Genomic DNA, 20,637 nt, shown 5'->3' on the forward strand with positions numbered 1-20,637 from the left:
GAGGCGGAGCTTGCAGTGAGCCAAGATAGCGCCACTGCACTCCAGCCTGGGCGACACAGCGAGACTCCGTCTCAAAAAACAAACAAACAAACAAAAAACGTCAGTGAGGGTGAAAGTCAGCCCCAAATTTCACAAAATAAGGTAAAAGCTGTATTCCAGATCTATTTGTAAGTAGAACCTTAGAACAAAAACTCTTTCTATAGTGATCACTGTTGTCTCAGATCAGCTCATAAAACCCTGCTCACCTGACAATTAGCTGAACAGTAGTTTTTAAAATGCTAGCAAATAAAAAATAAAGCAGCTGTTTGACTCATCCTAAACACTTTTGGAAAAAGGAAATTGTTGAAGGAACCATCATTAACTGAGTGAATGAAGATGAGGAGCTCAGTAGCAGCTTAGTGAGGATTTTTCTGGCTTTGTTTGGGTTCTTAAGCTTTCTTGTGTCATGGACGTCTTTGGCAGTCTGGTGAGGCCTACGGATTCCTTCTCAGAATAATGTTTTTGAGCACGTCAAATAGAATGCATGAGATTACAAAGGGAAAAAATATGTTGGAACACAATTCTGGTCCCAGATAAGAATCCCCAAGGGGCTGATTTCCCTTCAGAGGTTTGCTGGATACTGTAGTACTGGTCATTTGTGCCCTTGGTAGATACAATTAAGAGGATGGGAGATGGTTTGGAGAGGTTTCCCTGGGATAATTGGGCAAAACAAACTTCAGAGAGGAGTGAGATGAAGGAGTTAAAAGGGTATTTGTCTAAACCTCGAAAGCATTATGCTAAGTGAAAGTAACCAGACACAAAAGGTGACATATGGTAGGATTCATTTATAGTAAAATATCCAGAATAAGAAAATCCAAGGGAACAGAAAACGTATTCATAGTTTCCATGACCTGGGGGTAGACAGAAATCGGGGGGGGCTGTCGAATGAGTATGGGATTTGGGGGTGATGAAATGTTTTGGGGGTAGAGCTGATGGCTGCATAATGTTATGCATAGACTAAATGCCACTGAATTGTGCACTTTAAAATGGTTAACTTATTTTGTATCAATGTTACCTTAATTTAAAAATATATATATGGGTCATCAATGAAAAAGATTGCCTGTAAAAAAAAATTAAGTGAGCCCAGCATGGTGGGTCGCGCCCATAATCCAAGTACTTTGGGAGGCCGAGGCAGGTGGATTGCCTGAGGTCAGGAGTTCGAGACCAGCCTGTCCAACATGGTGAAACGTCGTCTCTACTAAAAACACAAAAATTAGCTGGGTCTGGTGCCGGGCACCTGTAATCCCAGCTACCAGGGAGGCTGAGGCAGGAGAATCACTTGAACCCGGGAGGTGGAGTTTGCATGGAGCTGAGATCATGCTATTGCACTCCAGCCTATGTGACAGAGCAAGATTCCATCTCAAAAAAAAAAAAAAGAACTAAGTGAGCAGGGAAAGGCTAACAAAGAAGAAAAAGAAGTGTCTGGGGCACACACAGGAGCCCTGAAGGGGCATAAGAGAAGCCACAGTCAAGTTCTCAGACCGATAAATACTCGCCAGGTTCCCCACAGGCACCAGCAGGAAAGTTTGCAAGAAAGAGTCCTGCAAGTGAATGGGGTGTTTGGGGAAGAGGAAAAGAAAACCCATCCAGCCTCTTGCAAGCTGGTGAAACAGACATGAGGAAAGAGTGGTTTGTGCCGGTTAGTGGAGACAGGAGCAAACCCACTAGGCATGGGACCTGGTTCTGGTTCATGAAGCGTGCACAAAAAACACAGACATATAGCAGAGAAATAACACTGTTAACATGGGTGAGAGTGTGTAGGAGGTCATAGATTAAAATACAGATAATCTAGTAGAAACTTGACTTAGGTAAAGATACTGAAAAACAAAGAATCAGTCACACGAGCTGAATTTCTGCAGTTATTCATCCATGGAGAGAAAAAAAAAAATAAAGCTATCAGGACTTTAATAGAACCTGCTTCCAGAAATAATCACACAGCCAGAAAAGCATTCTTCAGCGGGACGTTGATCTTGCTTTTAAAGGAGTTGTGTCATTTGGTGAGTAACTATGCATTCACCCAGCTGAGAATGTCTGCTTCTGTTCTGAGCATGGGGTGGTGTTTCTTCTTCACCAGACTCCCATTCCAGTCACCCCGGCCCTGGATCCCCTGAGGATGCTGATGGATGATGCTGACGTGGCTGCCTGGCAGAACGAGGGCCTCCCAGCCGACCGCATGTCCGTGGAGAATGCCACCATTCTCATCAACTGTGAGCGCTGGCCACTCATGGTTGACCCTCAGCTACAAGGCATCAAATGGATCAAGAATAAATATGGTGAAGATCTCCAGGTCACGCAGATTGGTCAGAAAGGGTAAGTGGTTGAGCACAAAAGTTCCCACTTTAGCCATTTGTGCAGGAAAATGTATAGATCATGAGCAGATTTTAAGCCCCAGTGAATGGTTTGTACACTCCTGGTCTCTCCATCAGGCTTCTCATGTTTCTCCTTCCATTTTAGCAAACATCTCAATGAAAGATGCCTGGGTACTAAGTCTTTGCTTTTCATCCACGTGAGAAATTATGTGCCACAACCTCTCGACCCATTCTGGGGTCCTTTCTTCACCATCCCTGGAGCTCATCCTTTCATTGTCCCTTAAACACTTCCTCCCCAAACTTCACATCCCATTGTCACATAGCTCTGTGCTTTATAAAGTCTTCCTCACACTTAGTCAAAGCTGCCTCCCTTATCTCTCCTCTACCCATTATTTCTACCTCTGCCCTAGAGCCACATCGAAAGAACAAAACTCTCCTCCTGAGGCACAATTGTACATTTCAGTAAGTCCCGTGGAGCAGCTGAGTTAGTTATGAAACCTTCAGAGCCCTTGGTACCTGCCATGTGGCTTCGTACTTACCTATGGGAAAGTTACCATGTGAAGGGACTTAAATGGCACAGAGAATGTCTGGCCAGCACCCACCAGGCTTCAGTGGCTTGGGCCTCAGCATCCCTCATGACTCCCTTCATTTTAGCCTTGTGGTTTCAGTACTCATCCTGTTCTATGTCATCAGGGCACCTGGGGAAACAGGATGGGGCAATGGGGAAGAGGAAGTGAGGCAGACATCATTCATTAGGAGGTTGATATGCATCAGTCTTGGTGTTAGGGGTTTTATCTCAAATGCCGTCCTTAATCCACACAGTTAATAAGGTTAGTAATCAACCGGTTAATAACCAGTAAGGTTATTGGTTCCATTTCACGTCCGAGGAAGCAGAGGTTCACGGAAGTTAAGTAATTTCCCTGGGGAGTTCGCCATTTTAAAAGTGATGGAAATTTGGCACTTGCGTTTATAGCAGCATTATTCATAATAGACAAAAGGTGAAGGGAACTCAGATAAATGGATAAACAAAATGTGATGTACACATGCAACGGAATATTATTGCCTTAAAAGGAAAACAGTTCTTAAAAGAGCATAATTAGATTGTTAGTGATACAAAGGAGAAATGCTTAAGGACATGGATACCCCATTTTCCATAATGTGGTTATTACGCATAGCATCCCTGTATCAAAATAGCTTATGTACCCCATAAATATATACACCCATGTACCCATAAAAATTAAAAGTAAAAAATGTTTTCAAAGAAAAAAAATTTAAATAAAATAAAATTGAAGTTAAAAAAAAAGGGAAAAAAATTCTGACACATGCCACAACATGGATGAATCTTTAAAGTGTTATGCAGAGTAAAATAAGCCAGTGACAAAAAGACAAATGTGGTATGATTCCTCTCATCCAAAGTTCCCAGGGTAGCCAAATTCATTGAGACAGAAAGTCGAATGGTGTTTGCCAGGGAGCGGGAGGGAGACGGGAATGGAGAGTTAGTGTTTCACAGGTACAGAGTTTCAGGTTTTGTTTTGTTTTTTTGTTTGTTTGTTTTTTGAGACGGAGTCTCACTCTGTCACCCAGGTTGGAGTGCAGTGGTGCGATCTCAGCTCACTGCAACTTCTGCCTCCCGGGTTCAAGCAAGCAATTCTCCTGGTTCAGCCTCCTGAGTAGCTGGAACTACAGGCGCCCGTCACCACACCTGGCTAACTTTTTTTTGTATTTTTAGTAGAGACGGGGTTTCACTATGTTGGCCAGGCTGGTCTCGAACTCCTGACCTTGTGATCTGCCTGTCTCAGCCTCCCAAAGTGCTGGGAGTGAGCCACCGCACCCGGCCAGTTTCGGTTTTGCAAGAACAGTTCTGTGAATGGATGATGGTGATGGATGCACAACAGTGTACTTAAAGCCATGGAACTGTACACATTAAGACGGCACACAATATATGTTACGTATATTTTACCACAATTTAAATATATTAATTAATAAATATGTTTAAAAAGTAATGGAGGCAGCTGGGCACAGTGGCTCGAGCCTGTAATCATAGCACTTTGGGAGGCCAAGGCGGGCAGATCATTTGAGGTCAGGAGTTCAAGATCAGCCTGGCCAACATGGTGAAATCCCGACTCTACTAAAAATACAAAAATTAGCTGGGCGTGGTGGCAGGCGCCTGTAATCCCAGCTACTCAGGAAGCTGAGGCAGGAGAATCCCTTGAACCCAGGAGGCGGAGGTTGCAGTGAGCCGAGATCGCGCCACTGTACTCCAGCCTGGGGGACAAGAGTGAAAACTCTGTCTCAAAAAAAAAAAAAAAAAAAAAAAAAAAAAGTAATGGTGGCACTATTTGAACCTGGGTCATCCTCACTTAGAAACCCAAGATTTATCCACTCTAGCAAACAGCCACTCAAAGTGAGCTTTGTTGCTCTGGCCACATGTCCCAAGCATGCATGCACTGAGGTCCAGATCACTCGGGGCTGTTCAAATTGAACACATGATGTTAAAAATAATAGTTAACCAAATCAAATATTAAATATTATAATGCATCCATCTTATAGAGCAAACTTTGTTGAGAAGTGAATGCCAAGGCATGCTATGATATATATGTGGATATAGTGGCGCTATCTCGGCTCACTGCAACCTCCACCTCCTGGGTTGAAGCAATTCTCCTGCCTCAGCCTTCTGAGTAGCTGGGATCACAGGCGTGTGCCACTATGCCTGGCTAAATTTTGTATTTTTAGTAGAGACAGGGTTTCACCATATTGCCCAGTGGTCTTGAACTCCTGACCTCAGGTAATCCACCCGCCTCAGCCTTCCAAAGTGCTGGGATTACAGACGTGAACCACCGTGCCCGGCCAATATGATATATTTTTATTTGCATCTTCAGTCACGTAGTAATCCAACCCTGGCCTTCTCCCGAAACTTTAATTAAAATATTCTTTCCCAGCTGACTAACAGTGCATTTTAGACAGGTGCATGTTCTTTTTGCTCATTGCAGTGTCCCTAGTGTCTAAAACACTGCCGAATGCATTGTAGGCCCTTAATAAATATGTTCAATTAATTCTTAGTTCATGTCCATTAACTACTTTCCTGTTGAATGGTTTTCTAGATTTGTTGTATATTATTTGAATACAAATGTTGCATTATATGTAATATGTATAGTCTTCTTTCTTCATATGAATGAAAATTTGTTCATCTCATTTGTCTTTTAATTTACTTCTGTGAGGTTTTACCTACTACAGTTCATTTTATTTTAGTTTTTTATTTGATCAGATTTGTCAACCATTTATTCTATAAATGATGCCTAGAGGAGTCTTTTTTCTCCAAGAATTTTTAAAATAGTCACCTACATTTTTAGTTTTTAGTTTTTTGTTTGTTTGTTTTAAGACAGGGTCTTACTCTGTCACCCAGGCTGGAGTACAGTGGTGAAATCATGGCTCCCTGCAGCCTCGACCTCCGGGGTTCAAGCAGTCCTTCCACCTTAGCCTCCCAAGTAGCTGCAACTACAGATGCGCAACACCACGCCCTGCTATTTTTAGATTTTTGTAGAGAGAGTGTCTCACTATATTGCCCAGGCTGGTCTCAAACTCCTGGCCTCAAGCAATCGTCCCACCTTGGCCTCCCAAAGTTCTGGGATTACAGGCATGAGCCACCAGGCCTGGCCCATTTTTAAGTTTTTTGAGTTTTCTTTTTACCTGGAAATCCAATCAATTTAAATAGTTTAAGCTACTATATGTGGTACAGACTAATTTTCCAAGTGGATAGCTATTGTTTCAATACCAAATATTAAGTTTTCCATTCTTTCCTGAATTAATTAGAAATGTCATTTTACTATATATTAAATTATTTTATTAAATAGGGTAATTATTCTTTTCTATGTATCTAATACCACACCAGCTCTTATTTACTTTTATATTTAGTAACATTTATTGTGGTGTTTCTCATTACAAAGGTAATGTATCATCACTGTAAAAAAAAATGAGAGGGCGGGTTAGGAGTTATAAAAAACATAAAGAAATAAAAACTTCTATAATTCATCTTTCAAAAACACTGCCAACTTATTGGTATATGCTGTCCTTTAAGCCTTCTTTCTACACATCTATATTGTTGATATATATAAAATATTTAGTATTAGATAATGAGTCCCTCCTCTTCTTCATTATTGGTTTTCTCTTTGCCAGCCTCACTGTATTCTTTTAGGTTAACTGTAGGATCTTTGGTTGAGTTCCATAAAGTTTTATTGTTATTCTTTATTTGAACTGTATTATATCAGTCTTATAAATTGACTTTAAGAAAATCAACCTATTTACATATTTATTAAACTCTACATAACACTGAAAAGTTAAAAGTAACCTAGATCTTTGTTAATTGATTGATAAATTCAGGTGTATCAATATGGCCTAATACCCAGTCATTTAAAATTACATGGAAGGATATTTAATGACATGGTGAAATGACTACAATATATTTTATGTCAAAAAAACAGGTTATAAAACAAAACCATCATATGAATCTAATACTATCAAAGCTAAACTTGATAATATAATATATTCAAATATACACAGTATACACCAAAATGTTAAAGACACATTATGGTTTTCATTATCTTTTTTGTATTTTATAATGTCTCCCTATTTCTAAAAGTGTGTAGAATCACATAAATATAACTTTACATAGGGAAAAAATGTGGCCACTGAAAACATTCCAAATAGCTATGCCTCCAACTATACCACCATGTCTTAGAGGCCACACTTGTCTCATTAAATGGTCTCGACTCCATAGCTTGCCACAGTCTCATACTCCCGGACTCATACTTGCTTCCCCAGCTACCTTCAAATCATAGAGCAGGCCCTGGAAGCTGGAGCTGTGGTGCTGATTGAAAATCTAGAGGAGTCCATTGATCCTGTTCTGGGACCCCTGCTTGGGAGAGAAGTCATTAAAAAAGGACGGTAAGACTCAGCTGTGTTGCTGACCCTTCATGGGGAGCTGGTTCATGGCCCTAGTTAGAATCATGAAGAGGTCTGCTCTTCCTAGAATTTCCTGTCTTCGGTTCATGTCAAGTAGCTCCCTGCAGCACATCCACCTTTCTTTCTTCCAGCAGAGCTCTATTTAGTGGCCTTTGTTTCCTAGAGAAAGTTTCCTGAAGAAACTTTGCTTCCATCAGCCAGTGTCCCAATTGACTTCCTTCTAAATGGCCACAGTGCACAATTTTGGAGAAACTTGAGAAGGAAATCGGTCAAAAAGCAGACTGGCTTTTAAGTATGAGCATCTTATACAAGCCAGTCATCTGAATTCTGACAACTCGGTTCCTTGTCCATTTAATGAGTCTCTGCTACTTTGAGTGCTGGCTCATGATGAGGGCTTAGCAAGCACAAGGCAAAGCAGGGGGTGGTGTGGAGAGGAAAAGAGAGGAAGGAGATGGGCAATGGGTTCGTATGAGGGGCAGAGTAATTATCATGAAGGGGTGCTTGACTCAGGAGCCTCACCCACTGCTGGGGCCATCATTGCCTTTACTGTCCTCAAGTCGTGCTCATTTACTTGGTTAATCATTTTCACCCATAGATGTCATTCCCCTGTCAGCCATGAGGAAAAGTAAGCCCTATTGCTGGCATATAAAGCACCTTGTGGAAACTGCAAGGTGGTTGGTTCACCTTCCTCAAGACACTTCACTGCCATCTGCTGAAAATTGTTCATAATGTACTAAACTACATTGACAGAACAGGCATGGCTCTTCCTAGAGTTGCACAGTACAGAACCAAACATGACAGCCATGGGAAAACGTCTATCCCCCTCCACACCTGTTCCCAACATTAGTGCAAAAAATAATCCCAGGGCTCATCCTAGACATACTCAGGAGGAATCCATCTGAATATGGCAATGTTGTTTGAAAAAAAATCTCAAATTCTGACCCCAACCAAATTTTGCAGGAAGGCACCTCACCTTCACATGAGCCTTTATGTTCCAGATTCATTAAAATTGGAGACAAAGAATGTGAATACAATCCCAAGTTCCGGCTCATCCTCCACACCAAGCTGGCTAATCCTCGCTACCAGCCCGAGCTGCAGGCTCAGGCCACCCTGATCAACTTTACCGTGACCAGGGATGGCCTGGAGGACCAGTTGCTGGCTGCTGTGGTCAGCATGGAGAGGCCAGACTTGGAGCAGCTGAAGGTGAGGACAGAAGGGAGAAAATGCTCTGCCATTAGAGCCTGCAGTGTACTGCACTCTGGGAGAGGTTGCGGAGGGGGGCTGTTTTTCCTGGATTAAGTCAGGTGGGTTCTGCTAGACTCTGGAAGACTGCCGACCCCATGTAGCAACCTGGGAATACCATACTGGGAAAAGAAGGGTGGGTGAGCTGAAGAACAGAAGCAAAAACAGTTTGAAGGCCAGGCGTGGTGGCTCATGCCTATAATCCAAGCACTTTGGGAGGCCGAGGTGGGCAGATCATGAGGTCAGTAGTTCGAGACCAGCCTGGCCAACATGGTGAAACCCCATCTCTACTAAAAAAAAAATAAGAATTAACTGGGCACGGTGGCACTAGCCTGTAGTCCTAACTACTCAGGAAGCTGAGGCAGGAGAATCTCTTGAACCTGGGAGGCGGAGGTTGCAGTGAGCCAAGATCGTGCCACTGCACTCCAGCCTGGAAATACGGTGAGGTTCTGTCTCAAAAAAAAGAAAAAAAAAAAAAACAGCTTGGAGGCTGGACACTCCTATGACCAAGAGCAGAGCCTGGCATGAACATGAGTGCTGCTGATCACACAGGTCCACGTGCCAGAACTAAGCGGAATGAAATTCTACAAGGGTAACAGAACTAGGTCCAACAATGTTAGGGTCATGTCTTAGTCAGCTTGGGCTGCCATAACAAAATACCATAGACGGGGTGGCTTAAATAACACATATTTGTTCTCCTGTAATTCTGGAAGTTGGAAGTCTGCGATCATGTTGGTTTTTGGTGAGGCCTCTTTTCCTGCCTTGGAGGCAGTGGCCTTCTCACTGTGACCTCACGTGACCTCTTCTTTGCACACAAAGAAAGCCATGGCTCTACCCTGATGACCTCATTTAACCTTAATTACCTCCTTAAAGGCCACATCTCCAATATAGTCACGTGGGGAGTTAAGGCTTCAACATAGGACTTTTAGGACAACACAATTCAATCCATAGCAGATAACGTGCTTTTTGTCCTCTCTTTAAATGTGATTAGATTATACAATATGGTGGGGTTGGGAGGCGGAATTCCAGTGCATGAGAGATTGAGTTCAGGGCTCCCTGGGACTCCGCTTCCTGCAATCATTCATTCATTGAACAGATACCTAGGGAGCACCAATTCTGTAACAGGCAGGATTTGAGGTATGGAGGATTCAGCAGTGAGCAAAGAAAACCATGTCCCAGCCTTCATGGAATCTACACTCTAGTGGAGGAACACAGAAAACAGCAATGTAAACAAATAAACAATGCCATTCAGATAGTGATAAGAATTTTTAAGAAAATAAAACAGGGTAATACTGGAAAGCCAGAGGGCAAATTTAAACAGTGGTGGTCAGAAAAAGAGTCTGTGAGGAGTTGGCATCTGAGCTAATTCCTAAATAATTGTAAAGCCTCTGGGCATAGAGCATTCCCAGCACAGAGAACAGCAAATCCTGGTCTTAAGACAGGATCAAGATATGTGGTTTTAAGAAACAGAAGAAAGGTCAGGGTGGCTGTGGCTGGAACCTCCAACAGGAAGGTTGTTCTTCCCACGGATCCAAAGGCTGTACAAGGGCAAAGACACTACAGCTGCCTGAAGTTAGTGCTTTAGGATACAGAGCAGTAAGAGAGGATGAGATGAGATCCGCTTGGATACCAGCACCCCACTCCAGCCTCGAGAAAGCTTTTATACAGTCTGCCATGGTTTTACACAGGCTAAACTGGAAGACAGATTCTGCTGATTTTTTTTTTAAGTAAGCCATAGGAGAGTTGTTCATTAAAGTAAATTGGTAATAGAGAGAACTCTCCAGAGAACTAAAACTGGACCCTAACCCTCTAGTCGCAGAAATAAGCTCCATTTAGTGAACACTGATAATGCAGTGTGTTGCCCATTGTGCATTAAGCATAGCACAGAAATCCTACAAGTAGGGACTGGGATTACAGAAGAGTAAAGAGAGTAAACTGACTCAAGGTCATGAGCCCAGAATATTGTACAGTTGGGCACCAATTTTGACTCCTTGTCTCCTGCTCATGGTCTGAAGCTCTTTGCTATTCTGCCTCCAATTTACTATCTTTAAGGCAAGGGACTCTCGCCCTATTCAGACGTATCCTTAGAGCAGGATGCCCTGGGCATCTGCACCTGACTGTCTCTTGCTTGATATTTGCAGTCCGATCTCACAAAGCAGCAGAATGGATTCAAAATTACCCTGAAAACGTTGGAAGACAGTCTTCTCTCTCGCCTCTCCTCCGCCTCTGGGAACTTCCTGGGAGAAACAGCGCTGGTGGAAAACCTGGAGATCACCAAGCAGACTGCTGCCGAAGTTGAGAAAAAGGTAAAACTCCTCTGGCTAGTCTGGGAAGGCAGCCTAGGCTGGGGTCCTCCTACAATTTTCTCTCCTCTTAGACAATGAGTCTGACTTTTAGAAAAAAGTCAAAGTAACACATGGCTTTTCTGTCTTAGCAAGGTTCTTCTAGAAAGTCTACCTAGGCAGGATTCCTGAAGTGACTACCCCATATATCTTGTGTTATGTAGTTCCTACCTTCTGGAAAATACTTTTGATGTCTTAACTCCATCCACAGTTGATGAACACTTAAGCCTTTGCAGGGCCTGGTGTTCTGCGCAGGGAATGGTAGCTCAAAATGGATACCTCAGATAGTGTGTGGAATTGCCCTGAAGCTAAGGAATCACACTGCTGGAAAAGCCAACTGGTTTGGGCATGATTGCATCCTGACAAAACCCACCGGACCGCAGAATCTCACAAGTCTGATCTTAATGAGAAAACCTCAATGACTTCCTGGGAAACTCAGCTCTCAAAAACTGTATCATCCTGGGAAGTGATGACACAGTACCCTACTGTGTGTAGCTTCCTTTATTTTATAATGTTTGGAAGGCCCTTGGTCCCCCCTGTGAGGACTAGAAGACGGGGTGTGATGGGAAAGGTGCCCACCCCCTGCTCTGTCCCAGCATACCACCAAACCTCCAACAAGGCCTTTTGCAGTCTCAGTCTCATGCTTGGATCAGAAGAGCATTGGAGATATTGGCCCTGAGCAGGACAGAGCATATCTGTAACAGTGTCCAGGAACAATATACCTTTGAGGGAAGATGCTTATTGCCAGATTATTGGGATTTCTCCAAATATGAAAGACTTCGTTCTAGGTAGAGACAAGGTAGGAAATATGAAAAGCAATGATGGGTGAGACAGATAAACCAGGTCATACCCACTCTGGGGTGATGGACAGCTGAAGTTGGAGTGATGAGATTGAAAGGAGGAAGAGTCAGCCGAATGTTGGGTCAACAGCAGGGATGTGACCACCAGGTTCCACTACCAGTTATCTATGTCCTTCGTATCTCTGGTTGGGGGCATGAGAGTTTGTAAAGTAATTATGGTAGAGCTGTCACTGCCCTGGATAAGAGAGCTGGGGAGACAGACCCAACTTACATCAAGAGAGTAGGTCAGAGGATGGGATGCAGCATACTGATCTCTTCTCCCCACCTCTTCATCTGTTGTTGTTTTTTTATCTTTTTCTTTAAAATCAATGAACACTTATTGAGTACCTGCTGTGTGCTGAGGGTTGTATGAAGCTTCTTTTTCCTTTTGTTGTTCCTTTTCTTTTTGTCTTCTCTCTCTTTCTCATTTATTCGCCTCATGAACACTTACTTGAGGCCACTGTATTCTAAGATCCATGATGAAAGTTGGAGATACAGCAAGAAATTTGCCATAATCCTAGGCTTTTAGGGCTTTGCCCTCTAAGGAAGAAAGACAAGTAAACAGGCAGTTACAAAACAGGGCTGAGGGCTGAGGTCAAGAAAGCACAGGGACCAGTGAACACACAAAGGAGGAACACTCAACCCACATTGGGTGAAAGGGAGGAGGTGCTTCCCTTGAGTGTAACTGGAACATAGAGGGGGTGGGAGCTGGAAGTTGTCACTGGCAATGAGGCATGAAAGGTGGCCTGAGTTTCCATTGTATAGGGCTGTGTAAACCATGCTGGGAAAATTGGGCTACGTCCTGATGGACATCAAAGATCATGAACCTCTTTCACATATTTTCCATCTCTGTTTCTTTCTGAGTTGCTTTTGTAACAATTTCCTAAGATTTCTCTTAGTTTACTGATTTTCTTTTCAGCTCCAGTCTATTATTTAAACTGAACACTTTTTAAATTTAAATAACTATATTCTTATTTTTAGAAGTTCTAGCTAGTTCTTTTCCAGACATGCCTGTTCTTTTTCATAATGTCCATGTTTTATGCTTCCTTTTGTGTCCACTGCTCTAAAACATACTTTGTTAATGGTGAGTTTGTTCAGTCATTCTCAGTTCATGAGATGCTAATCCTTCTGGGTGTTTTTGGTTTTGTTTTGTTTTGGAAAGGGACCTTCTGATTGTTCCCTTTTGTGATACTCCTGCAGTTTGTAATTGTTTATTATGAGAACATCTTCGATAAGGATCATTGCCTTTTCCTGTGGTGCTCCCACAAATTATCAGTAACTTTCCTCTATTTTGGAGCATAAGGGCAGAGCATACTGAGGTTTGCATTTAGAGGCAGAGTCCAACAGAAATCTGTCTTCCTGATCCTGAGGTCTCATTTCTTATTTTTACCTGTCATAAGCAATTTTCTGGCCGGGTGCGGTGGCTCGTGCCTGTAATCCCAGCACTTTGGGAGGCTGAGGCAGGTGGATCACCTGAGGTCAGGAGTTCGAGACCAGCCTGGCCAACATGGTGAAACCCCTTCTCTACTAAAAATACAAAAATTAGTCAGGCATGGTGGCAGGTGCCTGTAATCCCAGCTACTGGGGAGGCTGAGGCAGGAGAATCGCTTGAACCCAGGAGGCGGAGGTTGCAGTGAGCCAAGATCGTGCCATTGGACTCCAGCCTGGGGACAAGAGCGAGACTTTGTCTCAAACAAACGAACAAAAAAAGAAATTTTCTGAAAATAGAATATTCCATTGAAAGATATCTTCGTGAAATTACATATGAACTATTTCATAAAAATTAAGAAAAAAGAAGACTATACTATGTTTCTTTCCCTAGATTTCCACTGCTTGGCATTCCAGTTCATTTTTGAGTCATACTTTTTTTTTTTGCATTTCCATGAAATCTTTCTCATTAGAGATGGAGTGTGGAGGCTTTCATGGCTCACACTTCCCAAGTGGAAGAGCTGACACCTCACCCTCTGAAAGCACTAGAAGTTTACCATCTCCTTTCTCATCCAAGTTCTAGGAAGGAATACCATAGCAGCTTTTCAACTTTCTACCCATCATCCCCATCCCTTTTCACGCCATCCCCTAAGCAGACACACGTCTACTCACACAGAGGGGCCAAAATGATTCTCAGGAAGCCCTGGTTGGTTGGAACAGTGGGCAGCTGTTTATTTTTCCAACAGGTCCAGGAGGCCAAGATGACCGAAGTGAAAATCAACGAGGCCCGAGAGCACTACCGGCCAGCAGCTGCCAGGGCCTCACTGCTCTACTTCATCATGAACGACCTCAGCAAGATCCATCCAATGTACCAGTTTTCTCTCAAGGTGACTTACACCTGGAGTTTCTTGCCTGATTATAATAAAGCAGTGTAATATTGCCAATGCAGCTCTCTGTGAGAGCTTATCCATGTAAGATCATTAGCTATGGCAGGTCTGTAAGATCAAAGCCAGGAGAGCAGCTATGTTACCTTCAGACATCTCTTACCATCCTCATCTCTTTAATTGGGTCTTACATGACTCACGGGTAATTTTGACTGGAACAGAACAGGACACCACAGCAAGTCTTGGCTCATTCTTTCAGTAGGCACACATGATATGGTAGGTACTATGCTTATTGAATGTGTGGAAGGTGATACCGAAGAAATCTGAGAAGTGATCTCTGTCCCCAAAGAGCTTAAAATATAATAGACAATCAAATGTGTCACTTGTATTGATTAAAGTCCAAAGCAGGCAATAATAATACACCAACTTTAAATTAGTTTTCTTATGACCCTAATATCCCCAAAGCTCCTGCCTTATGATTGTTGAAATATTCCTAAAACCAAAGATGTTAGCAAACTGTAAGTGCTGACTAAACTTATCTTACTCATGAAAAAATAAAGACCTATAAATTTTTAGTGCATCTCTGGAAGTACATCTTTCTCCCCTAGGGCATTCACCAAAAGACCACAATTGAAGAGGCATTAGGAGGTAGTGAAGCATTTCTAAACTTCTTTGGTTTGACCCAACAAAGAGGACATGCATACATATACACACAGAGAAATAGGAGAGAGAGACCACATGTATATAGACACATGGAGATTTCACATACACAGAGAGAGAGAGAGAGAGAGAGAGCACACACTTCAGGATCTGTGGAGTGCTTTCAGCTAAACCACCAGGTGAAGACCTAGATGGTGGGGATGGTGATGAGCAGATGAGAAATCAGAAGGCCTCCAGTTCCTGGGGCTCATTTGATTGAAGATGGCATTTAATCATTTCCCAATCTTTTTATTGTAACTCAGAGTCTCTGCAGATTGGATGAACTGTGTTTATAATATTTTATGGTTTTTTGTTTGTTTGTTTGAGACGGAGTCTCGCTTTGTCGCCCAGGCTGGAGTGCAGTGGCACAATCTCAGCTCACTGCAAGCCCTGCCTCCCGGGTTCACGCCATTCTCCTGCCTCAGCCTCCCGAGTAGCTGGGACTACAGGTGCCCGCCACCACACCCAGCTAATTTTTGTTGTATTTTTAGTAGAGACGGGGTTTCACTGTGTTAGCCAGGATGGTCTCGATCTCCTGACCTCGTGATCCGCCCGCCTCGGCCTCCCAAAGTGCTGGGATTACAGGCGTGAGCCACTGCACCCAAACCCATATTTTATGTTTTTAAAAGAAACCCAATACTTGGCCTCATATTTAGTTTAAGGCAACATAGGAAAGAATTATAAAAATATTTTAAAACAGCGTAAAAGTTGGCATGATAAGCCTAATAACCACAGGATCACCTCCCTAGTTCCAAGAGTAGTTGAAATTGACTATAGGTACCCATCAGAAGCCTACCACAGTGACTCTCTCTGAAAACAAGAAATTAAATGAGGCCCATGACAATCTGTGTTCAAAACCATGTTGTAAGATGTTTCACAGCAACAGTGTCCTGATATAGGAAGTTCTGAAACTCCATTTTTAAAGTAGGGGAGATGGAGTTTGGGTCACCATACTGATATTAAGAATTGCAAAAACAGCTGTTCATTGACCAACCTGATCATTAAAAACAGGTTAACTGCTTCATGATAAGTAGCTGAAGTAAGGGTGTTCAAAAATATCGAAACCACAATGCATTTAGAAGTCTTCTCTGTTTTGAAGAAAAATGGGCCACTGTAGTTTCCACGGCCTTGGCTTTTGTCTGGGGTTGGATTTTACAGTTCCCCTTCCTGGCAGAGAAAGAAGAGGCATTCTCAGAATGTGGAAACCCCACATAGGCCAACGTGGCAGGAACCATTCATCCCAGCTTTCAAAATTGTTTTGAGCAGAAATATATTAAAATGTGTTTGTGTGTGTGTTTACACATGCAAAAACTCTTCAACAGCCAAGTTTTGAACTTGGAAGTTTATAACGTGATTAAGATGGAACTTAAGTGGCAGTGAAGTAGTTTTTCTTCAAGATTTAGCCAAAGGCAAGGCAAAGGTTAATAAGACACATTCACAGGGTGCCTCAGAGTGAAAGACACCTCACTGGGGTCTCCTGCAGATTGATGGGAGGCCCAGCTTTCTGTATTGTGTGCATTCTGCAGAGAGACATGGCTGGGGGAATAACACTTCTCAAAATAGTTAGAAGAAGCTTGCATCAGATAGGCAGAGGCAAAAATAACACAGCATTGGTCTCAAATCGGAAGCCCAAGGGCCTATTGTCCTGTTTTCTTTGGTCCTTGGAGGGCTTTTCAAGTACTTTAATTGGTTGCCAACATTTAAAAATGAGGAGAAGTTATGTAAGTTCCAAATTATGGCTTCTCATGAAGGTTTGGAAGATTGACAACACTGAGCTCACATCCCACGTGGCGCGATTTTGCTGGAGCCAAGGGATGCTGCCCCCCTAGACTGGCATGTGCCTCCAGTGTTGCCACAGTCCTTATGCCTCCCTGTTCAGTATTAAACACCCCGCCCCTGAAGCCATTGAGTTTGATACCCTTGGCCTAGAGCTTTGCTCATACTTTGCCTAAGTTCTTTTAGGCAGTAGCAGGACACAGTCATCCATCCGACAAATATTTTTTAGTGCTCACTGTAGGTGAAGAGATGGGCTAGATTTGGGGAAATATAAGAAGGTGAGTAAGGCCTGGGCCCCACTATGTGTGCTCATAACCTGGTAAAAAGTTGAAAAATACCAAAGATACGAGGCAATAGATAAGGGCCCTACAAAAAAATTACAAAAGCTGATGAGTATGTATGAGGGTAGTTTGAGTCAATGATAAGACCCCACGGGCAGGAGAAGGGACCTTCCGGAAGATGCTGTTGAAGTGGGATCAGGCCCAGCACCAGAGCTGTTCTGACACCAGAAGTAAGGGGAAGAAGCTTTTTGGGTTTTGTGTCTTGTTTTAGAACAGAAAAGAAAAAGAGAGCCAAAATTAGTTTAATGTAAAGAAAATGCTAAATGTACCTAGGTTTTTAATTTTCTTTAGATCTTTTCCTGAATTGTAAATCACTTTGTTTAAACTTAAATAACATAGAGATTCTTTACTGATTACTGTTATTTTGATAAAGAGAGAGCTTTAGGGAAAAGCTATAGTAACTGCCAGGAGAAAGCGTTCCACTCTGTCTCTATGAAACTGTTCTGGAATCTTCCCAAATTGCTCTCTGTGGTGCTGGGGGACATTATCAGCCTCTAATGAGCTATTCTTCCTATCTAAAATCTATCAAGTGAAGGTAACCATTACAATGGATTGGGTTGAACATGAGCAGAAGATTTTGCAAAGATCATTAAAACTAAATAAAGAAGAAAGGCTGCAAAGCCTTTGTTAACAAGAAACACCCTGGAACCATGGAAGGGAGAGAGAAATTCACATTTTCCTACTTTGCAAATGAAGAGATATTGAGACTCAAATCTTATCTAGTTTCCATTAAAGTTCAAATACTTGGTGGTGTTAGAAAGACTTAAGATTTTTTTTTCTTATTGAAGACACAAAAGGAAAATAGAGAAAAGGCTGGAAATCTGCATAACCCAAAATTGAAAAGTTCCAATTATATATTGGCTTGTATTTTCTTTTGTTCTGTTTTTTGTTGTTTTTGTTGTTGTTGTTGTTTTGTTTTGTTTTGTTTCTTAGGTTATTTTGAGACAGGGTCTCACTTTGTTGCCCAGGCTGGAGTGCAGTGGCACCAGCATAGCTCATTGCAGCCTCAAACTCCCGCTTCAGCTTCCCAAGTAGCTAGAACTACAGGTGTGTGCCACCATGCCCGGACAATTTAATTTTTTGTAGAGACATGGTCTCGCTATCTTGCCCAGGCTGGTTTTGAACTCCTGGCCTCAAGTGATCCTCTCAGCTCTACCTCCCAAAGTGCTGAGATTACAGGAATGAACCACTGCACCTGGCCTTGGTTTTTATTTTCTTTCATTGTTTGTTCTATTCATATCACATTTAAAATGTAACATTCCAAATATTTACTTTTTTAAGTAGTCACTATCTAAGTTTAAAACAATGGGAAACTGAGTCACATGATTTTTATATTAGATTATACACATAATGTGTAGTTCAGAAGATGTAACCAAAGCAGGCTATGCTCCCTGCATTGCAGGAAGGGTTCATGAGAAAGGCGCCTGCTTGCAAGGACTCGTCTTATCACTGCAGAGGTATATATGCTTATAGCTATGTAATAATTCACATGAGCAAACTAAGAAAAGATAATAGCATGTTTTCTCATTACCATTGTCCTTGGCAGGATATTTTGGGAAAACATTTCTTTGTTTTTTTTGTTTGTTTGTTTTTCTTTTTGAGACAGAGTCACTCTGTCGCCCAGCCTGGAATGCAGTGGCACCATCTCGGCTCACTGCAAACTCTGCCTCCCAGGTTCAAGCGATTCTCCCACCTCAGCCTCCCAAGTAGCTGGAATTATAGGCATGCACCACCTCACCTGCTAATTTTTGTGCTTTTAGTAGAAACAGCGTTTCACCATGTAGGCCAGGCTGGTCTCAAACTCCCGACCTTAGGTGATCTGCCCACCTTGGCCTCCCAAAGCACTGTGATTACAGGCATGAGCCACCGTGCCTGGCCTTGGGAAAAAATTTCTATGGGCTGGAAAACTATCACATTCTTCGCAGGTAAGACCACTAGTGTATAGTAAGAGGGCTTGTGTACCTTACCAGTTTCCTGCCTTCTGTCCCCAGGCCTTCAGTATCGTCTTCCAGAAGGCTGTGGAGAGGGCTGCTCCTGACGAAAGCCTCAGGGAGCGGGTGGCCAACCTAATAGACAGCATAACCTTCTCTGTGTACCAGTACACCACCCGCGGGCTCTTTGAGTGTGATAAGCTGACCTACCTTGCCCAGCTCACCTTTCAGGTAAAAGTGGATTGAAGAAGTTTCCAGAAAACAGGTTATTTTTAGTGCCCAGACAGCAGGTGTTAAGAAACTTTCTTCTTTGAACATCACTTTCCACAGCATGTCCAGACTATCTGTCTTTGGATAGAGGCATCAGACAAGAAGGTCCAATATGGTGTGTGCATCTGCCCCCACCATTTCACACTTATGGCAGACATACTTAATCCATCATTGTACTTTTTCTTGCTGATCCTGGAAGATCTAAGATCTTCCTCAGCACAGCCCTCCAGCAGCCACTACCAATCAATCAAAACTGGCACTGAAGATGAAACTAGATGAAACCATACCAATAACTAGACGCTTTTTGAAATGCTGTAAGAAATTCGGTAGAGTATCCATCATTGTTTATTTACCTTTAGATTGCAAGTTTACTGATGCAGCCATCCCCTGGGATAAGAAATTGCATAGGTCTTTCCACAGCTGTAGCAGCCTTGGCCTTAGAAAGTTTTCAATAACATTGGTTCTCAAGGGTTTGGGAAGCAGGGATTTCCAATGTTGCTGCATCTTTAAGAAGAAACCTTTGTCTTCTAGTTATTCTCAACATCAAAAAACCGTGAAAATTTACTTCCTTTTTTTTATTTTGAGAAGGAGTCTCACTCTGTTGTCCAGGCTGGAATGCAGTGGTGTGATCCTGGCTCACTGCAACCTCCACCTCCCCAGTTCAAGTGATTCTCCTGCCTCAGGCTCCCAAGTAGCTGGGATTACAGATGTGCGCCACCAGGCCCAGCTAATTTTTTTTGTATTTTAAGTAGAGACGGGGTTTCACCATATTGGCCAGGCTCGTCTCAAACTCCTGACCTCAGGTGATCCACCCGCCTCGGCCTACCAAAGTACTGGGATTACAGGCATGAGCCATTGCATCCAGCCTAATTTACTTCCTTTTACATGTCCCTGTAATCATTTAGAATTGGGACTTTTTCCAATATGTAAATTGGGAGCACAGATTAATTATCTTGAAGGCCGTTTCCAATTCCAAAAGTCAGATATCCCATCATCACTTGTGTGCTGACTCTGTTTGCACCTTTCAGGGCCTGCCTGAGTTCATGGGTGAGTGTTGCTGTGCCTCACCCCTCTCACCCCCCGTATTCCCCACTCCAGCCCAGATGACAGCTTGGCCTTTGCCAAAAAAAAAAAAAAAAAAAAAAAACTGTGGGCCCCACCTCTTAGTGTGAATCATGAGCTCAAACTAAGCCAAAGGCTTTTCTCTCCTCTGTACACAGCTCACTAATTCCCCTTTCAAGCCTCTGCTGTTTCCATTTCCTACTGCATGGAACATCTTCCCTTCTGTGAAAATATCCCCATCTCTTAGCTTCTCCAAGACCCATGCACATGTATGTTTATTGAAGCACTATTTACAATAGCAAAGACTTGGAACCGACCCACATGCCCATCAATGATAGACTGGATAAAGAAAAGGTGGCACATATTCACCATGGAATACTATGCAGCTATAAAAAAGCACAAGTTCATGTCTTTTGCAGGGACATAGATGAAGCTGGAAACCATCATTCTCAGCAAACTAACACAGGAACAGAAAACCAAACACCGCAGGTTCTCACTCATAAGTGGGAGTTGAAC

The 20,637-nt window shown here is 42.7% G+C and overlaps 1 protein-coding gene and 1 long non-coding RNA gene across 2 annotated transcripts in view; one reads left to right on the forward strand and one right to left on the reverse strand.

Annotated features, from left to right (window-relative positions):
• The window catches only part of DNAH9 (dynein axonemal heavy chain 9), a 379,881-nt gene that overhangs the window by 278,875 nt on the left and 80,369 nt on the right, over window positions 1–20,637 (forward strand). Inside the window, exons 53-58 of the mRNA XM_054456248.2 lie at window positions 2,114–2,349; window positions 7,167–7,289; window positions 8,306–8,510; window positions 10,691–10,855; window positions 13,905–14,045; window positions 18,850–19,020. Coding sequence (XP_054312223.2) covers window positions 2,114–2,349; window positions 7,167–7,289; window positions 8,306–8,510; window positions 10,691–10,855; window positions 13,905–14,045; window positions 18,850–19,020 — 1,041 coding nt within the window. The remainder of the gene's footprint in view (window positions 1–2,113; window positions 2,350–7,166; window positions 7,290–8,305; window positions 8,511–10,690; window positions 10,856–13,904; window positions 14,046–18,849; window positions 19,021–20,637) is intronic.
• Window positions 1,886–12,301, reverse strand: LOC129016680 (uncharacterized). Its single transcript, XR_008494935.2, has 3 exons — window positions 12,079–12,301; window positions 2,888–3,046; window positions 1,886–2,278 (listed from the first exon to the last, which is right to left on the reverse strand). It is a non-coding gene; the product is annotated as an uncharacterized LOC129016680 (long non-coding RNA).

The sequence above is a fragment of the Pongo pygmaeus genome, chromosome 19, assembly GCF_028885625.2.
Source record: "Pongo pygmaeus isolate AG05252 chromosome 19, NHGRI_mPonPyg2-v2.0_pri, whole genome shotgun sequence".
Taxonomy (NCBI): Eukaryota; Metazoa; Chordata; class Mammalia; order Primates; family Hominidae; genus Pongo; species Pongo pygmaeus.